Below are 23,571 nucleotides of genomic sequence, written 5' to 3'. Positions count from 1 at the left end.
GCTCATAAAAATAACAGAAAAGCATTTACCTTTCAATGACAAACAACTCTGTGTTAAGTTCTCTCATGGTGCGATAAATTAGTCTGTACAGGCCCACATTGCAAATCACGTAGATAGTGAGTTCAGTCAGTAACTCTCTAGTGGCGACTTGTAAAATGCAAAGTAAGTATGCAAATGCTCACACCACAGAGCAGTGTACATGCATACAAATGGACAGGCTTTTTATACACATGTAAAGTTATGCCCGCAATTCAGTTATTGTTTTTATACTGTGTGGAGTCAGGAGATAAATTAGCATTGCCTACTAAACCATATTTTTAAAAGAGAGAGAGAGGGACACAATGAGGATAAACCACTGGTTGGAAGACATGCCTTTGGTATTAAACTTTAGCTGAGTCAGTGTTATAGATTGGCAGTTCAAAAGGAGTCCTGCCGTTTACCTCTATAAAAAACTGTGTCCTACGGTGGCACATCTCAAGGTGTGTGTGCGTGTGTGGGTGTTTGTTTGTTCGTAGCAGAGTGATGGCCACTATCTGTACTTTTCATCAGAAGTCAGTCGAGTGTGTTCAGCCATCTCTCTCTCTCTCTCTCTGGAGGACAGATCCATATCAAATCATAATAGATGGCAATGCTATTTGGACAATGAATCAAAGCTGAAGCAGGTCTCACTGTGGAGCAGAGACATATCACATTTGACAGGGGCTGCATTGGATGACATCAGGTCACCTGCACACACACATACTCACACACACGCAAAAATAAACAAGCACATACACACATGGGCAGGTTACTGGATTTCTCTCTGAAAGTCTAGTCTATTTCACAGCGACATGGCTGCTCTTACACTTCATATTCACCTGTAGAAGTCATTCTCACAAGTAATCTGTAGACACGGTTGAATCATTTTGTTTTTCACTGCCATGACATGACAGCTACTGTGTTTCGCTATTGTGGGGTGTCACATCATAAAAAATATGGGAACATTCACACAGCAACTTACCTGTACCGGCAGAGCTGACTGGACATGACTACTGTAATCACACCCCTACCTTTACACCAAGGTACCCCTGTTTTCTCTTTCTCCATATTTCACCCTTCCTCTCTGCATCTCTCTGTCAGAAAAGGTTCATAGTTTTACCTTTATTTAGTGGACTCTAGAGAGGTTACAGGAAATGAAGGGAGTGAGAGGATGGATGATAAGAACCAAGTGTTTCAGTACGCTTTTAAACAGGATATAACATACTCTCCCACTTCCCTACTCTTTGCTAGAGCTAGCTATGTGTGTTTTTGTGCCTGTGTTTGTCTGAGTGCATCTCTGCTTGTCTTGACCTTGACTCAAAGGTGTGTCGTGATGAGCTGTCACAACGTTTGAAGAGCTTGTACAGTAGTTGCTTTTTGTTGTCTGAATTTGACTGAATTATTCAAGGCTTCCACTTTGACAGAGTGGAGGTATTTATAGCAGTTGGTCTCTGCCTCCGACACTTACACGGTAACAACAAGCTCTCTGAAGGCTCTTCAACAAACCAACCAATTCTGAGGGAGAGGAGGAGGAGAAAGAAAGACAGCAGCAAAGCAGAGGTGTGAAATATATGCTGGAGTTTTTTGCTGGAGGCTGAAACAGAATAAGACATTAAGGCCAGAGACACTGACACAGTCTCCAGTGCTACTTGTCCAGGACGTCCTATTTCACTCTAAAAGGGAAACAAACTGCGAGTCCTTTTACAGGAAAATGGTATTGTGGAATTTTGAATTGTCATCTGCACAAAATGGAAGTTCCAGGAGTGCCTTTAAGCGTCTGTAGTCGAGGATCAAGGGGAGGCCAAGCCCAGCTCTTCTCAATAATTCAAACTGGAAGACAGACCAGTGGCAGGTTGGCAGGACGACCTCGTTGTGTTAGAGAGGAAGTTGTAAAGATAAAGTTGAAAAAATGGACTGTTGTCCAGTCATGGTGTCAGATCTGCCAGTGCTGTGTAGCAGGATAGACGGAGTGGTAACAGTCGTGAAGGCAGAGCACCTAAACTCTGCATGTCATGGCTTGTACTGGGGTAAGTGACCCTCTCTGTCCACATCTCTCTGCGCTCTTCTGAAGTCAGCATAGAGGGTAAACAGATGGCTCACTTGTGGTCATACTGCATGTAATGTTAAAACTGTATCTTGTAGGAGAACCTAAAAATAGCTCCCCTCTGTAAATGTGTGAAATTTACAGTATGACTCAGCAGAAGGGGAAATGTAATATAGACAGAAGGGTAGCGTCTGTCTGTCTTTTACAAGAGAGCAGTGTGAACTACTACAATTTTAAGTGACTATGACTGAGAGCTTGATTCAGTGCAAAGAACTCAATGAAGGCCTTCTCAATGTCCACTTTTTCCTTTGTTCTTGCTACCCTTTGCTTCCTCTTCATCTCAGCTCTGCTCTGCTCCACAAATGGAAATAATTTTTGTTTTATTCTTAAACATTTTTATGTTCGTAAGTGAAGGTTCTTACTGGTGTGTACATTTTTAATATTATCATGATTATCAAATAAATGCCATCACTCAAGCGTTCCTCTCTGAAATAAGAGAGGGCACATCTGGAATTTTAACTTATACAGCCTAGGCAAAACGTTGTCCAGCTCTCACACTTGATAGCTTTAAATAATTCTTTTCTTTTAGTTGCCAGCATTATTAGATCTCATCTCATATTCTTTTTTATTAAAAGCCTGTCTTGCTATGTCATTGGCTTAGTCTGTCCTTTGATCAAAGCGCCTTGTTGAATTTATATCCAGAAACAATCTCTGCCCTCCCTCCCTCGCTCCCTCTCTCTTTCTCCTCCCTTCTTGACTTCTACACTGTTAGACGGTAAGTGAAACTGCAGGATGAGACTGGCCTCACTGAGACAGCGTTTTTTCAAACATGTGAAAGAGCTTATGTTTATAACATGTAAACTCTTGAGATTGTGCGAATAATAACTGTCCTTCAGTAGCAAATGGTCAAATGAGGTCAAATGCTGTTTGGGCGTACAGAGTATGTAACTTTGTTCCCCGTCAGCTATAATTCTTAAGATTTCAGTCCTGGTTGATTTAGTTAGCCCGATGGTTACCATGATAACAATACTTAGGGTTTGACACTACGGTTCCCATAATTCCGAGGACCGCAAACACACCTTGAGCAGCTGCTCTTTCAGAAATGCAATAGAAGAGCAACTGGTGTGTTTGTTTACAACACAGCCAAACAAACTGACATTGTAAAAGTAGTCAGTCAAAAATATTGCAAACACAATCCGATCAGTTCAACCAAATGACAAGCAGTTCTGATGGAGTACTCTATACTGGCGCCACTGACAAGGTGTAAAGAGAGCAAACAGTAAACATGATGTCATCAATGAGGTAAAATTATGTTGGATTACATGCACGCGTTGTTTCCTGTGAGTTCCTCATCTGTGTGAAGGCAACTTTAATCCAGCGCTGTGCTGGTGGGCTACTAAAAACTATGAACACAACTATATAGAGAGGTAACTACTGAATGTAAATACATGAAGTAGTTATGGCAGAAAAAAATGTGGATGATCAAAAATGGGGTTTGATTTCATAAAATCTTCAGGATTATAACTTTAGATTAGAAAATGATGAATGTGAATGAATCGTTTCTGGTACTGTCATAAGTTGTTTTGGAAGACACTAATGTGGAATATTTGGCTGGATAGAGACTTATTAACTCTTAGATATATTTTCACAGCCTGTTGTCATCTTCTGCTTACCCTCCGTCCGTTTTACTCAATTTCAGTCTTCTAGTTTATCTGTCTTTCCACTCTTAACATTCTTTCCCTGTTTTTTCCTCTGCATCTTTCTCTTTTGGTCTAACACCCTCAATTTCACAGATAATTAAGCTACCCTACATTCTCCTGTCCATGTATGCAGGAAAGATTTAGTAGTGCATCGTGCCCATATCAAAAGTATGCGCTCATGCAGTTTAAGTTTTGTCACCTTTGATGTTCAATAATATCCTGCATATTATTTTAATTCCCTATATGTACAGAGCAGATAAAGATTAAATTAATACAGAGCCTGCTTTAAGTCTTTCTTTTGTATGGACTTTTCTTTTCCGTCAGTGTCCTCTCTATCACACTTTCCTATTGTGAGCATGACTAATTTTATCCAGGAATGAAAAAAATAATTCACCTTTCTTAAGTCTTATTCAAGAATCATTTGGTAGAGGAATGGGAATAGACACAGGAAGATGAAGAGGAAAAAGGAAAATGAAGACATTGCTCTGTCCTGATGTGATGTGTGGAAGTGGGTTAGCCTTGTATCCACTTGCACGGCCCAGCGACTCCTTGTTGGATCTGTGGAACCGCAGGAACATTGTGTGACAGCACAAAAGGGAAAAGAAAGAGAGGATGATTCTGTCTTTATTTTTCTTTTACCACGAGCTTGTCCTCATAGGCTGTGCGGCTCTTGGGAAGTTGTTACATCAGAGAGTCCAGCATTGTTCTGATTCATTTAAATAGTGTTTTAGTATTCAAGGAATAGGGAGCCCCCAGAGTTTACTATACCCCCCTGCTTAGTCTTCTATCTTCTGTTATCTGGTTTAGGAGGTTAACGTGCACAACATGAATGAGGAGGCAGAGAGAGAAGGAGAAGGAGAAAATGAAAGGAGGGAGGAGTCGGGGGGTGGAAGGAAAGAATTAAAAAGCCAATGAGGCTCACTTGATAAGTGTGAGTGTGTTTGTGTAAGTGTGTGTGCATGTTTGTCTGCAGCTCTTATCAGTGGTAAAACAGCATAGGTTAATTCTCATTCAGCAGGGTTCAGACACGGTGTGTGTGTGTGTTGCTTTGTGTTTCTGTGCATCTGTGCGTATGTGATGTAGCTCTCACGTCCTTCAGACAAGGACAGTGAAGGTGTTACAATCTGTTCAGAATGGAGAAGCACTGTGGGCTTTGACAGGGATGTTTACAGCAGAGCTCTCAGAGATGTAGCAGGTTTAACAGAGGGGCAGAAAGCTGCAATGTTACAGCCCGACAAATAGCTTGATGTGCTAAATATGCTTTCTTCTCGACTATAAAACATTGTTCTCAAATATGACCTTGTGGGGTGTTTTTTTTTTTTTTTTTTTTTAGTGGTACTGTAACCAACTGTTACCATGGTTACCAGAGTAACTGATGACCTGGGCCTTTATTAAGTCTTACTAAAATGAACTACTTTAGCAAAATCTGTTACCCTCAATAGTTATTCCAGGGTGTTTAAGCCTAGCCAAAGCCCAGGAGTAGTTAGCTGGCAATGGTTGCTCAGCTAAGTCACAACTCCTCTCTGTTATTGTTTCAAAATAGTGGTGAAACGAGTTCCTAGTCAATGTCAAGACAGCAGAATCGCTCACCAGCTTCCACTCAAGACTCTTGTTCAGAGTTCACCTGGGGTCTCATTTATAAAACTATACATGGGAAAGATTGCGTACGTACAAAACACAGTACAAGTGCGCACGCACATCCTACTCCAATTTCACTTAAAATCACAATCAACTTGAAATGTGGCGCATGTGGGCCAGCTCCTTGTCCAACCCTTGAAACGCCCATAATTGCCTATAAATGGTCAGTGAAACGCCCCTCATTAATATTAATACATACTGACTGCATGAACATAAGGACAGCAAATTGTGACAGAAAAGCTAAAAAAAGAAATTTAACCCAGTGTTACGCCGACATTCTTTTTGGTGAGGTTGAAGCAAGAACAATCATTTTGTTTTTTGGTTAAAACATGGTCATACACGCAAGGTTTGTGCACTTTAGGAAAGGGGGCACCGGAGCTCAACCCCTCTTGATAACCGATCTGCAGGAAGACGCATCCTGAGTAGTGACAGTGTAGACGGAGACACAGATGTGCAAGACGCACTGGATGACCCAGGTTATTCCCCCATTTGAAAAGAGATTAAACCAAAAGCATTCCAATTGTGTTTAGACCTTTATTTAAGCTACACAAACACTCCACTCACTTAACGAGGGTGCCAATGAGTTAAAAGAAATATGATTTGTTTTATGTGACATAAGCGGTACACTGAAATATTTACTTAACAAATAGTGTTAGGCTTTTCCATACCATGTTTTTACAAGCAAAGCATCACATCCACACGCTGGCGCACAGTGTTTGGCTCAAATATTATAAATAGTAAGTGTTATTGGCCTATAATAGTCAGAGATAATATTTCGATTTATTTTGCACAATTTAATCTATTCTAATCTATGAGTCACCATTTCTCATTTTTCCAGTTTATGTGCGTAGGCATGGATCAGAGTTTGCGTGGAGGACCGCACATTCTCCTGTCAAGTTTGTTTTTTATAGATCACAACCTTTGCTTGGGAAGTGGTGACCCCTGGACTCCTTTAATCACTTGTATGTTTCTACATCCTGGCGTGTGTAGCATCTTAGGCTAGTTGTCTTTGTTGTCTTCCAGCAAGGGCTGACGTAGCAATTATTGTGAGTGTTTGAAACTTGTTTAATTGACATACTTACTATACCAATAGTGATCTATTGCTTTTTTTGACTTCACAAATGTGAGCATTTGCTGCTTGGCCTCTCAATTATTTTAAGAATTTTAATGTCTTGTTAATAATGTTGACGTTTGAACTGATAGTTGGACAAAGCAAGCATTTGTGAAGGTGTCACTTTTGGCTCGGGGAAATTGTGACAGCATTTCTCACTATTTTTAACGTTTCAAATTTTATTATTATTTTTTACGAACAAAATAGTTAATCGATTAATAGAGAATATAATCAGCAGATTATTCCATAATAAAAGTAATCATTAGTTTTAGTCAGATACAAAGTAGTTCAAAATGAGCTCTACCTCAACCAACTACAACAGAAAATCCTGCTAATTTAATGATATGATATAAAATAGGCAGGTTCTGCATTGAGTACTTTTACTTTTAGGTACACTTTCCTGAATATACTTTTACTCAAGTAACATTTTCAATGCAGGACTTTTACTTGTAAACAAGCATTTTTACAGTGTGGTATTAGTACTTTTACTTAATTAAAAGATCTGAATACTTTGTCCACCACTGTCCCTCCTACAGGGTTATATCAGACATCATCAGGAAGGCTTTGAACCCTTTCTACGAATCTCCAGCCCTGTTATTATTCAGTGGCCCGTACATACTTTTGAACACATTCCAGCTAACCTGTTGGATGCTATTAAAAAGAACTTGAAGTTTAGTTTAATTAGGTGTTAAAACTGTGCCACTTAAACTGTGGTTTAGATCAAATAACTGTACCGAGACAGCATGAAAAATGTGGGTCTTAGTCTGCTTCCAGGTTAAGTCTGGTGCTGTTTGTTTATGGTGCAAATATGAAGCAGATGAGTCACAGGACTGTGAAAGTCATTATCATTGTGCGCTACAGAGCATGTTCTCTCCTTCCTGTGATTCTATCCGTGCATTGTTATTTATGATGACTCCAGCACTATTTAAAATAACACTCTCATCCAGGTATTTCTTTTTAAGCCTCATTAGCTCCTTGTGACTGCCAGAAAGGAAACTAGTAAGTAAGTGATGCTTTCAAGAGGACAGCATTTACTGTCAGTCAGAAGACTTGGTCGACATTTCCACTTATACTCTAGTTATGCTGGATAGGTCTATCCACTGCATGCGGTACCTCTCAGGGATTGTTTGTCATATGCAAGTGTAAACTGACTTGCATGTGTGAACACAGCCCTAACGGACGGTGTACTTGCCTGCTGTAAAGTCTTTTGACCAGCAGGTGCCCCTAGTGCATTCCTGATCCCTTGAATGCTCAACATAAGTGGCTGAAAAGCCTCAATGCTTCAGTAAACACATTTCCCCCCTCTTTACACTGACTTTCTGTGGGAAGTTGTTTCTTTGCCTGTTTACCTATTGTAGCTACCACTGTACATGCTAACAACCTAATTTGCTTATGTTTTGTTTTCGTTGTCATTGGAAATGTGAAATTTATTACATCCTTTGTGCCAGAAAATGTAAATATTGCTGTGTCATATCAGTCTGTGATGGAGATAGGGCAACTTAAGAAATTCTAATTCTGTCTACTGTAAACATTGTACCTACAGGACCTATCTATGTTTGTCCATCAGCAAGCAGCACAAAATAACACTTTAACTTAGACTAAATGTATCCATTCTATATTCCGTTTGTTACACATTGTTTTTCTAAGGATCTGTGTTTCTGTCACCAGATGCAACATTTGCAGTCTAATGAAAATTCTCACCAGATCTCTCTTATTAAACCACATTCTGAGGCCACCTCCTAATGGGCACTCATAGGCAATAGTCCCTCATTGTGTTCTCAGAGGGAAATGACCTTCCTCTCTGACTTTCTCCTTGTTTACTAAATCCTAGGCACTTATACTTCTGTTTCATTTTATATATATTTTGCTAATGTTCAGCATTTTCTTTTCTAAAATTTCTGGACCTGTAGCTCTTTCAATATTGTGTGAGTGTTTTGAAGGAGAACACGAACTGAATGTTTCACCTGGACATCCATAATCTCTCCAAACAGCGACAGTATGTCTAAATCCAACCAACTGCCACTTTTGACATGGTACTCAGAATAGGTGGTAATCCTTTAATATGCTTTACATGTATATAAATAGTTATCTGGGTAACACCCAGCAATCATGATTGTCTTTGTTCTCTGGAATGAAGTGAGCTTATCTTCCCCTCTGACAGCTCAGATGTTGTAGCTCTGCTGCAGATTTGAAGATGCTTCTCCTTGTTTTATTCCCATCTGGTGCTAAACCACAGCCTCCTGTCCTCGAAAGCAAACAAAAAGAAAGTAATAATAAACCCTCCTAATGTACATTAAGGTAAACAACAGACTTTACTTACAGTGGACACCCTTTGTCCTGTTACTCAATCCCTGCATGTGTGTAGGTGGGGGGGGGGGGGGGGGGGGGGTGCGTGTGCGTGTGTGTGAGTGATAGATGAAAGTGGAGTTTAGGTTATCTGTGCTATCAGCGCCCTGCCTTTAGATGCTCCTGGGCTGTACAAAATAGATGACAGCTGTGATGAATGAGCAGCATTTCACACTCTAAGACTGCATCTGGTATCACATGGTAGGCACACTCACACTCACCAGCTCTAAAAATTATCCGAAATTAAGCTGATTTTCTTTTTCTTTTGTCCTTTTTTTGAAGTGAGAGCTTTTTGATGATGTGTAAGGTTGAATGAGCGTGTGTGTGTGTGTGTGTGTGTGTGTATGTGTGAAAGTTGAGTGAGAGCTGTAAAATACAATCTGAACGTACAGGAGAAGACCAGTGCTGGCTCATCTACACCTTTCTCCCCAAATATCACCTCTTCTTTCATCACTACTTCCCTTTGACATCTAGTGCTAACAAAATGTCATGTCTTTAGTAACCTTCTGACACAGACAAAATGCCAACCAGCTCTCAACTCACCTCTCTTTTCCCCTTACCTCCTCTGATAACCAATAACTTCACAAAAACACCCACTCAGCTTCATTCTTCATTACACATCATATTTTTTGACACTCACACTCTTGATTAACTTTCTTTTTTTTTCATTTCTGGGTGAGGAAATGTCATACTTCATTGTCATGCACCCACTTTACCTCAACTGGCCTTTTATACTTTAGTTTGGGATTTTGCACATTTCATGTGTGTGTACAGTCGTCTTAGTCATCCAGGTTCTAAGATGCAAATTAAAACAATTCACTGGGCTTCATTTTGGCATCAGAGGAAGCTAAAGACACACAGTCTAATGGCAGAGAAGGGACGGTGAAACCACTTATCTGCTGCTTACAATGTTGCCACAACATGATTACCTCGGCAGTTTGCCAGCACACCTATAAACCCAGTCTGGGGAAGTGGGTGCCAAAAGGAAGATACACTCTGCGCAGGTATTTTCAACTACATGTAAACCCTCATCCACTTAAGGAAGGGGCATTTATCTCCACAAGGAGAACTGTTGAGGATTTAATTTATTATTTTCACAATAAAAAGTCCAGTGGATGAACTTCTGCATGAAGTTGTGGGTTATTTGTGTAAGTGGAGAGAGCAATACGGTAACTGATGATGAGCATAGCAAGGGCAAGATGGCAAGAGATGTTTCAGTACAGAAAATATGTGTCCTGATGAATAAAATTATATTTCAGGTCAGTCTATATTTTGAAAAATAAAAAAACACTCTCGTCAGCCTCTGTTGTCTTAATAAATGCATTTACTAAAGTAATGGCACAAGGAGCAAATTCAACATGACTGTGGCCGCTTAGGATTCGCTTGACAAAAACACTTAAGTTCAATAAACTCAGTAAGCTAGATATACAGAGAGGGGGCATGTATGGCTCTTACCGGTATTAGCTATCTGGTCTAAACAACAGAATCTAGTCTCCAACTACCATATCTTGAGAAACTGAGACACCCCAAGGTCGTCTAATCTTTATGACTAGACAGTCTGAACCTTATCTGACGTCAAACGTCTCAGTGCACCTTTTGAGTTATTCATTTTACACACACACTTAAGTAACTTCAGTAACTTCCTACTACTATCCCTTGAATACAAATGCTGCAGTTGGAGAATTTTATTGCTGGTTATTTCAAGCAAAATGTCTCCCTCTATTATTGAACACTGTAGCCAAATTATGACTGTAGAAAGAAATTCTTCTCCTGATTGATTGAACCCAAAACGTGTTGTACTGTTTGATGTTCACATACAATAGCTATCAAACTCTTTTTTGTGGCTCTGCTGCAAATATCTTTACATGTCTGTCTGTTAGTGGCTAATAATCCATGAAAATAACAAAAATATACCACCTAACAACAAAGTAGTTCCAGACACTTCAATTGGATCACCAAAAGTACTTTTTTTAACCATGAAAAATGTTTTGAGGGAGAATTTTCCTTTCATCTAAGCCAAAGTCAAATGCACAGCCAGTGACCAGGAGGTGACTCACTGACCAATTGACTCAGGTTCTTGCTCTGATGCAGGGGGACTTGTTATCAACTGTAGAGCAGAGCTTGGTTTTGTAATGTAGGGTGCTTTCATCAACGGCCTCCTTCCTATGATTGGGGCATGTGTAGTGAGGGAAGAGGAAAGCTACAGATTTGCAGTCATGCTGAAACAAATGAAATGTGTAAGAATCAGAGAGGTTGAGATTCACACAGCGGTGCTCTTGGAGAGCGAAGAACACAGCACAAGCAAACAAGTTTATAATGGAAAGGCAGATGAGGAAAATGAGACGGCAGGTGAGAGAGGAAGAGCAGAGGATGATGGAAAAAAATCCAGAATTTGAAGCGGAAAAGCTAAACCTTTTTTCTTTTTCTTTTTTGGCGTCTGGATGTGTCACCAAGTGTCAGTGGATACAGTTATCAGAGCTTCAGCTGACAGTCTGTCACTCACACGCACAGTCAGATGGACAGGCGAAAGTGGATCTGAGGGAGCCAGCCACTTCAAGTCTGCTCACTTACTTTGATCTCTTTCCCTTTTCGCTCCCTCTCTTTTGTCTCTTTCTTTCTCATAAACACATACGGTATATGACAAACAGCTTGGTGTATTGGCTTTATTAGATAGCAAAAAGGGAGAGGAAACAGAGAATTGGGGGGGGCATGTGACCAAGGTTACAAGCCAGACTTGTGGCTTCATGCCGTGTCTCTCACTTAACCAACAGGATGCCCCTCGCTCTCACAGCTTTGCCCAATTAAGAGTTTCTGTGTTGCCTGAAAGGGTCTTGGGGTGTGTAGTCAGCAGATTGCTGTTTTGTGGAGGGGCAATGTATATTATTGGGGGGAGGGCATTGATCTAAATCAGCACTCCCATAGAATAAATCCACCCACATGCTGACAGGAACAACACACACATACTGTACACACACACTATATTAATTGAGCTCAACATGCTTTTAAAGAAACACTTTAAAGGCAGAATAATGCAATTATTTTACTGTTTAAAAAACAAAAATACAGTGGAACAATTATATTCTGGTAGGTTATGATAAATGAAGCCTGTTAATGATAATTACTTATCTGTGGTAGGTTAATTCCTCTGTGTAAACTGAATAAATTTTCGCTGACATTAACATACTAAGAGCTGGGGACATATTAAAATTGTTATGGATTTGTGAAAGGCCACGAGCAGAACTGAATCAAATCCAAAAGAAAAACTGTGTTCTTCCTAAATCATAACATAGCGGTGTATTCCTGGGAAGTTTCTAGATTCAGCCAATTTACTCAATGCTGTGACAAAACACCACACACTGCCAAATGTGGCTGACCACGTTTCAAAATACTGCACTTCACTTGGAATTTAAGCCCTGGATGATATGTGGGTGATATGAAATTTGATGGTTTTACTATTCACCATTCTATGTGTGTAAGGCCTTGTTATATGTAGATCAAATCTCCTAAAGAGTGTTTTTATTATTTTATAGTTATTTTTATTATTTAGTAGTTTTTATTATTTTACAGTGTCTTTATTAATCTATAGTATAGATCTTCTCTTTTCTTACTCTACATATCAAGTGTACTTATGCATACAAAACAATTACCAGATGAGTAATTGAAAACTTACATACATTATTTCAACCCAATGTGAAAACATTTTTTCATTTATTTTAGCCTTTCAAGATATTGTCAGTCCTTGATGTCAGCATACAGTGTAATGCTTGAATAATAATTCAGAACATAGAGTTCTGGGTTGTCTGACTAGATGAAAATGTACTTAATCTGTTTTACAGAGACTCGGGAGGACCGCACTAAAAGACTGTTCAGACACTACACTGTGGGATCCTACGACAACTTCACCTCATACAGGTACAGCCTCTTCTCTGCGATAGCATCCTGTGTACCGCAGGCCGTGCATATTAGTGTATACTGTACTGTACAAACTGTTATCTTTGTCATATCACAGATTGCTTTCTTACCAAGTCCATGGGAGAAGGTGTTGTAGTGTTATGGAGCTACTGCCATCTAAAGGCATAAGACTGCCAGTGCACTCAGTTATATTTGTAAAATACACATGAAATTGGATTGCATAACTCTGTTTAACAGTTTGTCTGTATGTGTGGGTGTATGTGCACTGTGCGTACACACTCATAATATATATGCTACATGCATGGTTTTGTGCTTCATATTTTTTACGATTCGCTGCCAGGATGTTCTTATTCGATCTGTTTATTGTTTTATTTTTTGACTCTTCGTCAATGTCTTTCTTTTCTTTTTGCCATCCCTGGCATTTACTATGTAGAGAGCTTGAGCGCTCCATCTCTTCTAAATCAGATTGGTTTAGTGAGAGTGGAGTAGCATGGTTTTGTTGCATATTCCCACTTTAATGCCACAGTGTATCAGTTTGAGACACAGCTCTATTCTGAGTGAACATCCATTACACCAACTTTGTCAGCATTTTATAAAATGTCAGTTTCTTGCATTCTAGGTTTTAGTTAGATTAAATGTCACTTCTGTTAACAGAGCTCCAGGTTTGTAGAATTAGGATTATCCCAGTCACACTAGCCTGGGATAGTCCATATATGTTAGGCATTCGTTTGTATATATTTTTGTTTTGGAATGGCAGGTAGTACCTTTAACCAAATATAGTTTAGTTTAGACAAAGCAAAAAGCCCAGGTATGACAGAATTAAATTGAATTATGTTGTACAATTTCTGAAATGCAGTCAAAGACTGCAATCTGAGGAATATTAGAATCATAAATGTCAAAGGACAGTTTTATTTTGAGGAAACATTTACCATTTTAAATTGTGTTTCTTACATCAGAGTTTTTTCTTTACTGTGTTATGTAGGCGGATAGAAATTCTGAACAAGGATAGTGAGCGTATTGCATTAATGCGTCATTTTGGGGCATAGAGCAGAGATGAAAGCATAGTGGATAAAAGGGTTTGGACTGAAACAAAACATCTTAGTGATGGTTTTTTGTGCATAATAATTGGCACAAAAGTGGATAGCTTTTTATGAAACCGAACCTTTGACCTCCCTCCTGCAGAAAGGTTTGTTACGGGTCTCCTGGCTCCAGCAACAGGAGGTCTGTGTTCCCTTGGTAAGTCTGAGAGAGTGGAGTGTAACTAAGCTAATGGAGACTGCAGCCACCTACTGAGTTGCAACCTGAACACTAGCTCTCTACATCTGCCTTTGCTGTGAGGTAGGATGACTGATAATGCTGAAAATCACAAAATACTACCAAACTCTTTTTGTCAGGGTGTTCAGGCTGTAAATTGGCAGCAGTCCCGCCGGTCAAAGTGTGGTGTGAAAAGACTGAAAGATAGGAGTTATAAAGCAATATCTTTGTCGTTTGTGCCTTACTAACTCTGCTTTGGTTATGGCTCACAGGCTTTGGACGCAGATGCTTTAAAAAAATACATTTAAGTGTGTGAAGAGCAGCACAGGTTAACACCATCTAATAGCCTCCACCCTCAACACTCAGGAAAATCAGGCAGTGATGAACTGCTCACTTACTATTTGCCTCCTATTCCCTCTGTCATTAGTAAGGGGATAATATTGCATCTGAGCCATCACTGTCAGTTTCTTTAGCAGAAGCCCCCCACACCCTCCTCATCTGCAGTCTCATCCGAAGGATCAGGAGGAAGATTGATTCGCTCTTAGTTTTTATCCCAAAGATACTTCAATCACAAGGACTCTCTATCTCGCTTGCTCACTCTCTCGCACTCTCACTCTTGTTCTTTGTCTCTATCTATGGGTGTGTGTGTGTGCGCGTGCGTGTGTCTCAAAATGCTAGTACAACCCCTGAAATCCAGAGCTGTGGTTTCTTGCTTGGCTTTTAACTTGATTGGTTAACAGGAAAGGAAATACAGAACAGATGGGTGTGTGTGTGTGTGTGTGTGTGTGTGCCTTCATCTCCTCCCATTTCTATACCCCCTCGACCAACCCTTTTTACACTCCTGCCCTCTCACCTCGCCCCTCTCTTCTCTTTGTGTGTGTGACGATGGTGTTGGATTCATAAATGCTCTCCCTCTGCTCCCTCGTTCACAGTGACTATATCATAGAGGAGAAGAATGCTGTTTTACAGAAGAAAGAAAATGAGGGGTTTGGCTTTGTCCTGCGGGGAGCAAAAGGTGAAGTACAAACACATACGCACACCTTTACAAAAACATTCACACATTCACTACTTACCTGTTTTCAGCGTGTGAGAGTTTTAGTGTGAGAAGTAGCTTGTTGATCTGAGTCACTGAGTGCAGCTCAGTCTGTATTGTTACTGTGTGAGTCAACAACGCGAGCAGCTTTGGTCAACACTGAGCTTGTATACTCAGATGCACTCAGGCGTCTGTGTGTGTGTGTGTGTGTGTGTGTGTGTGTGTGTGTGTGTGTGAGAGAGAGAGCATGTGTAGCCCCTTTGGTGGCGTCATCCTTGGCTGAGCTGTCAGCTAGCTGTCCCATCTGTTCCCCACACATGGCGTTCAGCGTTAGTAGAGACACACTCCTCTCTCCCCTCTTTCTTGTTTCTCTCATCTTTGCTCTGTCTGTCCTTGTTTTTGCTCCTCCACCCCCTTCATATCCATCCCCTCAAAATCTATCCTCTCAAAATATTTTCATGCAATCGCTTTCATACCTTCCGCATTTTACGGGATTCAACTCTCTACTCATCTCCATCACCTCAAAGTCATTTTACTCATGCACGTGCCAGCCTCTCTGCTCAGGCCGGTTACCATGGCAACCCCTCTCAGGCACCTTGCCGGGAGTCTAAGTGTGCTTTACTGCTCCATCTCTCACTACCATGGATCCTGGCTCACCCCGCTCTCTTTTACTCACTCTGTTTTTTACTCCCCAGTACCCTTAACACACACACAAACACACACACACACTGCAGTTCACTTAGTGGTCCTCTGAGATCTCTCATGTGTCAGTGATTTAGCTGGATAGGCTCCAAGATTAAATGGAGTTTGTGGTAAATCACTCACTTTACAAAGTGTGCTTGTGTACTCTGTGTTTCTATTTGTTGAGACATACATGTAGTTGAGTAGTTAAGTGTAAGCATGTGATTGTGTGCAACTATATGTATTAATAATATTGTTTAGGTGCAGCAGGCAACAGAAGTCCATCCACTAAGGGCTACTAGTATTCCCACCTAATAAACTCAGGTGTCTTTAGTCAACAAATACAACTAAATACAGTGCAAATGTATTAATTAAATCAATTCAGGAAAGATGAAAGGGAAGTATCACGGCCCTCAAGGAAATTAAAATAGAGCAGATTTAAACCAGCAGACAACATTTTCCAAATATTCGTTGCAGCATGTATATTTTCTGTTTGTGATCTTGTTGTGGTCATTGGCAATCAAATTTACTAGAAAATGAGTCAAAACAAGCTATTGATTTAACTTAACTCTTCTGGTTTTCTCTGTGTGTTTCTTTTCAGCCGAGACGCCCATTGAGGAATTCACCCCCACCCCAGCGTTCCCTGCCCTTCAGTACCTGGAGTCTGTGGATGTGGAAGGAGTGGCCTGGAGGGCTGGTCTGAGGACAGGAGACTTTCTCATTGAGGTGAAGGACAGCTCTTCACTTGCCTCTTCTTATCTGTATCTATCTCATTACTGAACACAGTGGTGATGGTCTTGAACAGAGTAGGAAAACATAGCAACAGCAGGATTCTGTACAATCCTATGGTGCATTTCGGAATACAACACATCATTTTTGCTGCGTCTGCAAAGACGGTAATTAGAAATCTTTTGATATGAAGATATGTGAAGCTTCTAATTTTGTTAATTAATGAGATACTGCTCGATGAAAATTTGAATCAAATGATGATTAGAACACAGGACTTACTTCCTGTTGCCAGTAGGAGGCACTCTGACTATAACTGCATATTGGCATATAAATGTATTCAGGACGGGACCGTTGCTAAGCCTGGAAAGTTTGGTACAGATTAGAGCATGTACAGTGAAGTTACAATGACTTCCTCTTTCATGCGAAAGCATGGAGCTTCGCCACCACACCATGGACATGCCATGAAACAAAAACTCACAAGCTTCAAAACATAACATCATCAGTGTCTTAAGGGTTGACTGAGACATTTTTTGAGTGGATGTGGCCAACCAGCTAGGAGTAGTTCAACACAGCCTAAAAGTAGTCATTTACTTGTTGCCAGCAGGTGGCGCTATGGCTATGAGTGAATATTGACATATAGATGTGTTCTGGGCAGATGTGAACATGTATACAGAAGTTACAACAACTTCCTATTTTATGGCATATCATTGATTTTTAACCCCACACCACGGATACACCCTTCGAAGAAAACACACAGATAGCGCAACTTTTCATCGTCAATGCCTATAGATTGCACAGCAAAAAATTTATGTCAATCAGATTAAGAGTATGTTAAGTATGGAACATCACCAAAAATTAACATTCATTCCAAAATGGCCAACTTCCTGTTGGGTTTAGGGAATAGCTCCAAGAGGCTTTTTTGTGTGTCCTGGCATGATACGTGTGCCCCAAAAATGTCTTTCATCTAGGTCAAGCGTGGCACGGGGGCTGCTTGGTTAAAGGGTTACTTCCTATTACTATAAGGTGGTGCTATGCCTTTGAGTGAATATTGGCACATGGACAGCCAAAATTTGAAGTCAATCTGTTTATTCTGTTGGAGGAGTTTGTTCAAGTTCGGAACCTGTCAAACACCAAAAATGACCATTAAATTCAAAATGGCCTCCCAGAGGCTTTTCACAATGTCTCAATGTGGATTTGTGTGTGCTTTCTCTTAGGTAAATGGAGTGAATGTAGTGAAGGTGGGCCATAAGCAGGTGGTGTCCTTGATTCGGCAAGGGGGCAACAGGCTGCTGATGAAGGTGGTGTCTGTCACACGCAAACCTGAGTCTGAGGAAGTCGTTCGCAAGAAAGGTAAAAACCAGAGGATATGGTCCTTTGCGCCTTCCCTTTTAAGAAAAAGAGTTGTTGTTAAATTCATATTTTCACATGTAAAAGGTCACAAAAACAGACAGACATGTGAACTGTGAAATCATGTGAAATGCTGCTTCACATGTGCTTTTTGTACGGATTAGCTCAACTATATTAAACATATTCATTACTATGAAGAATGATTTAAATAGAACATGTTCCACAAATTATATAGTAATGACTTAATTAAAGTATATTGTGTGCTCATAGGGATTTTAGCATGGCACGTGCCATTTCTCATAGGATGTCTTGATTATTTGATAATGAATTGTACTGTAATGTAATGGAGACATGTTGCTTCTATGTACAGATGGAATTTATGTGTGTTTCTTTTGTCAAGCTGATTTCTACCACGTCACCCTGCTGTAAATCCTTGTGGTTTCCATGTCAACCACAGCTTGCCATTACTCAGCTCCCACACAGTACTGGCACTATGACCTCAGGACTGTGTACACTGCAGTTGTGTATGTGTGGGTATGTGTGTGTGGTAGAGCGTTTTTTGAGATACAGAGACAGATATACATGAGTATGACCTAGTTTCATTGGGGCAGTAGTGTATAAGCAATATGCTGCTACTCACGGCCTTATTGTCTCTCTTAATCTATCTTTCTGTTTGTCTCTCTCTCACCCCATGCTTGTCTGCTGTCTAGCTATTTTAATTTGTATGTTTACTTGATATGGGTAATGCCAGTATGCACAATTGAACATATAATTACAAAAAAAACATCTTAACTGAAGGTACCTTTAGTACCTTTTTTTGGATATTTGAACTGAGTGTCATGGTCTTCCTTAGTGGATTGTGTTCGCTTAGTTGTCATAATTGATTGACATTTTGTGAAATATGCTAATTTGCTTTCTGGTAGAGCAATAGAAGAGAAGCCAATACCTCTCTCACTTCTGTCCGTTAAATATGAGACTACAGCCAGCAGCTGGTTAGCTTAGTTTAGCACAAAGACTGGAAACAGAGGGAAACAGTTAGCCTGGTTTTGTCAGAAACAAACAATATCCACCTATCAGCACCACTAAAGGGCACTAATTAAAACATTATGTCTTGTTTGCTTGTAAAAATGACAATTTGCCATTTAATGGGAGGTTGTGTGCCAGACTATTTCTTGGCTCTAGTCTCCACTCTCAGTTACGTTCCGATCAAGAAATAGTCCCTAACATAAGCCACTGTAAAAGGGAGAGTTTTTGAGTGGATAAAACAAACAAGAATGTGTAATGAGCTTAACAGGTTCTGGTAGGCGGATTTTGAGCTGCGTCCCACCTGTTTGCAGTCTTTATGCTAAGCTAAGCTAACATGCCTCTGTTTGTAGCCTCATATTTAACTACAGTATTGGTATCATTTAACTCTACGCCAAAAAAGCTTATATCCCAAAATCTAGTCCTTTAACATAATTTAACATGATTTTTTAACTTGCTTTCAGTGTATGAAGGCATTTGTGCAGTGGAACACTATCATGGTAGATGTGTTGGAACTATATAAAATTACGTAGGCATAATTACATTTATTTGGAGTGGCTTTACCATACTGGTTCGCATCAATTTATTTTGGTCTTTTGTGTTCCCAAGACATTGTCTTGCTTGAGGTAGGCTGAAAGACAAAGGTTGGTAAGCTTCCTTTATTGTCAATCGAAGAAAAGATGGGCAGACAGATTCAACTGCTGAGACACACACGGTGAAAACAGCTGTAGACAAGATGGAGTGTGTTTAGTGTTTCAGAGCTAAGGGAAAACAGAATTCTTCTCTCTTGTTTCAAACTTCTCCTTAGTGTCTTTTTTTTATATCCTAAGCTGTTTTGAACACCCTCTCCTGCTGCGCTGCTCCTCCGGTGGGACTTACTCTGCATATTGTGCCACACCTTTGCACAAATACTCAGACGCGCGCTTACTCGCACACTCACACACTCACACACAGAGACTTGCAAGCAAACACACATACAAAACACACATTCTCTGCACCATGCAGGCCTCACTACTGCCACCGTTGCCATGGTGACTACACTGCATGTTTGAATTAAGCATTACATTACAGCAAAAGCATCTCTCTCTCCCTCTGACTCTGTCTCTGGTCCTCTCTCTTTTTCCATCCTCCTCCATCTCCTCTGTTCCCTGCTACTGTACCATAATGTGCAGACTGGTGAGGAAATGAAGATGTTTGATATGGACTGTACCCAGGATGGCGTATGTACACTAGATCTGCAGCCGCTGACGACAGCAGGATGGTTAGGCTCTAGTAAGGCACTAGGGCGTCTGTGGGATTTAGAGATCTATCGCTCTACAGTGGTGCATTGAGTGTTAGCTGGTCGATATCAGGTAGAGTGAGCTGATCTAGCTGTGTTGTGGGATAGTGTTAGGAAACTTGGGTTTGAGAAAGCACGGAAAGGCTGCTGCTATATGTAGCTTTATGGTCTCTGTCTGGCTGCATGGCATTACATTATTACTGCTGACTTAACATGTTAAATACATAATCTCATTTTGGGGTATTTTTAACCTGATTTAAATCCTTTTATTGAAACTTGTAAGTCTGTAGTTTGCATTTGGAGCTAACATTTGGTAGATGTGTTTTACCGGCCCGGTTGCCTTGTGTTTATAGTAGGATTGGGAGGCTCTCATGGGCTTTGGGTTATAAAATCTGCAGCCCGTCATTTTCCTTTGCTCTTCAATTTACTGTCATCTCTTCGTCTGTCAGCCCACATGGCATTATGTCCTCCCTCAGGGAGTTTTCTCTGTGTGTCTGCATGTGGTCCCATATGTGGGAGAACAGGCATGTGTATATAAGCTGCTGTCTGATGTACACCTGCTAAATTCCAAACAGGCAGCATATTAAAAGTAAGATGGACGACTTTCTCCCTCTCCTTGCCCCACTCATTTTGTTAATTTTGCCTATTGTGGCAGACAAATTCTGTTCTGTGTGTAATGGGAGGATTCAGGAAGCTAGGGATGTTACAGAGAGGACTGAGCTATACATTTACTGCCTCTGGGCTCCTCAGCAGAGAGGAATACTTGCAGCACAAAGACTAAAAAACTGAAAGACATATTCACAAGCCATCAGACCAACAGAGAATAAAACATGAAGAAGTTGGGCTCCAACCGTAGCCTGAACAAGGTCCTGGCTAAGTGCGAGGCATCCAGTTCATCTGAATTTGACCAGATCAAAGCAGTGAAGACGGGATGGACTGGACGTCTTGGGGATGCCAGGAGGGCACTGAGCCGCAAAGCCAAAGGATTTTCATCCCCCTCAACTTCATCTTCAACACCATGCCTTTTCTCCACAGCACCCCCGCCACCCAAAAGAGCTCCCAGCACCACCCTGACACTTCGCTCTAAGTCCATGACCGCTGAGCTGGAAGAACTGGGTGAGTGCCAGAGAGTTGGCAAGCAAACGCCACACTCCCTTCCTGCTTTTCTGTCACATTTCTGCTTTCCCTTTGTCATTAAAACTTGGTGTGTCTCCTAACTTTTAGAGTAGTCACTTCTGTTGGCTTGTTCTTGTCATTTTCCCTCCTCTGCTGACGCAATCTTTTTCCCACCAAGCTTCTGCTCGGAGGAGAAGAGGAGGTGAGTCTGAGGCAAGAAACTGACACCTCTCTGAATGTCATAAAGATGATTTATCACTGCTGTGTCATTTTAAGCAGTGTTGATTTAGAACAGCAGAGCAGAACACTTGAAATATATGGACTCTTTCTCCACTTTTTGTCTTTTTTTTCCCTCTCTCTCTACCCTTTCAACACTTAGTGCTCGCTCCCTAGCGGTCATCAAAAAATACACATTGAAATAGTGCAGTGATTTTGTACAATACCATAGAGCATGACCTCACATCATAGTGTATAGCTGCATTTCGGAGATGCCTTTTTAAGTTTGTATTCTCTAATGTGTTAGCATTACCAGAAATGATGACACAGTGTTTCCTTGGTCTTATGTCTCAGTATTTAGTTCTGGCTCATTTCCTTCTCAACAGAGAGACTAGATGAGATGTTGGCATCCCAGGAGTCTATGTTGCGTTCTCAGCCTTCAGAGACAGATTACAGAGCAGCCACTGTCAAACAACGGCCTACCAGCAGGAGAATAACACCAGCAGAGATCAGTGTGAGTGCACCTACACACAGTACATTGTCAGACAGCATATGCCACTATGCTGGCAAACATACAAACTCAATCTGACGGATAACATACTCAAAAACACCTGGGCTACACAGCACTACGCTACCCTGCATACATACAGCATTCACTGCTTTGTGCTACTTCTATTCTGTATACAGATTTTAGGAGTTTTAGCGAAGCTGTGAAGGCATTAAAAATGTGCGCCATAACACTGTAAATTCTTGGTTTTGTTGTGCTACAGTCACTGTTTGAGAGACAAGGGATGACTCTACATGGAGGTCTTCACCCAGGCATTGAGAGAGGTCACATACCACTACCAAAGGGGATGTCCAGGACCAAGTCTTTTGGTAAAACAATCACCCATCCTGTACATATTCAAATCAGGTGAATGATAGTGTATCTTATGTACAGTATACTTATAGGTAATATATTGACATTTAGAGACAGGAAAAGGAAAAGGAAGCATCATTCTTTTTTGTAAATGTATGTAGACAGCAGCAGACTACAACAAATAGAAAATACTGAGGATGAAGCTGCATCCTAATCAAACCAATTTAAAGTTCTTATTGACCAGAAATAATTTCCCCTGTCAAAACTTGGCAGATTAACAAACAGTTAACATGGTCACAAATACACACTTACAGTACATGGCATTACATGTTCAGAATGTTCAAATGTAGATATTGGATATTCACAGAAACAGGTTTGCAGAGCAGATGTTCAAGTACAGAACATCTTTCAAAAGAAGATATACATTATTAATACTCTCTGTATTATTAAACACTTGTCCTGTTTTCAAGTGCACTCATTTAATGAATGTTGAATTAATTGTTAAATAAGCCAAAAATACGTAGTTACTTAGTTTTTGTTTAAATATTGTATAGCTAGGTTTGCGACACCTGATACATTATTAACTGTGTGAGTTAACAGATTTACAGATGGATGCATTACAGTGTATTTTTCATGAAGCAGCTATTGACCTGCTAGGCTGGAATAAAAAGGCCCTTTTTTTACGAGCTTACTCCCCGTCACCAGATGATCTGTGCCCTCCCCTCCCTCATCAGGTGCCACTGAGGAGGATCGGCTGTCTGCCCTTGCAGGCGAGCACAGATTTCCCCGCAGTTCCTCTATGACAGACAGCCTTCGAGACCACTCACAGCCCCATCCCATTCCTCCACCGCCACAAATGGCACCTCCTCCTCCTCCCTACTACCTTGACACTGGTCCTCCCCCAGCTTTCTGTCCCCCTCCTCCCCCATCTAGGACCCAAAGTCAGGGCCATGAGCCTGGAGGACGCTCCAGCTTCAAACCCTCCTCCTTGGACCTACCTTACGAGGCCGCTCAGCGGCAGGCCACACACATTGAGAGACAGAAGAAAGCCCGCTCCATGATCATCCTCCAGGACTCTTCTCATCTACCTGTAGAGCCCACAGAAATTCCCCGTCCTTCTGCTGCTACACCACCTGAGCGAATCAAAAGGAAGGGTCGGGTTATTGACAACCCTTATGCTAATGTAGGTCAATTTAGCATTGGACTGTACACACCCACCAAACCCCAGAGGAAGAAAAGTCCTCTGGTGAAACAACTACAGGTAG

At 40.9% G+C, this 23,571-nt stretch overlaps 1 protein-coding gene across 1 annotated transcript in view; it reads left to right on the top strand.

The window, feature by feature from the left end:
• The window catches only part of shank3a (SH3 and multiple ankyrin repeat domains 3a), a 222,883-nt gene that overhangs the window by 186,758 nt on the left and 12,554 nt on the right, over positions 1-23,571 (top strand). Inside the window, 9 exon segments of the mRNA XM_038705701.1 lie at positions 12,694-12,769; positions 14,956-15,038; positions 16,339-16,463; positions 17,681-17,816; positions 21,151-21,231; positions 21,410-21,433; positions 21,834-21,961; positions 22,218-22,323; positions 23,041-23,567. Of these exon segments, the coding sequence (XP_038561629.1) occupies positions 12,694-12,769; positions 14,956-15,038; positions 16,339-16,463; positions 17,681-17,816; positions 21,151-21,231; positions 21,410-21,433; positions 21,834-21,961; positions 22,218-22,323; positions 23,041-23,567 (1,286 nt within the window).

This window comes from Micropterus salmoides, unplaced genomic scaffold, assembly GCF_014851395.1.
Source record: "Micropterus salmoides isolate LMB-PRFRI ecotype aquatic unplaced genomic scaffold, ASM1485139v1 Ms_hic_scaffold_8, whole genome shotgun sequence".
NCBI lineage: Eukaryota > Metazoa > Chordata > Actinopteri > Centrarchiformes > Centrarchidae > Micropterus > Micropterus salmoides.
This window is presented reverse-complemented; position numbering and strand designations above follow the sequence as displayed.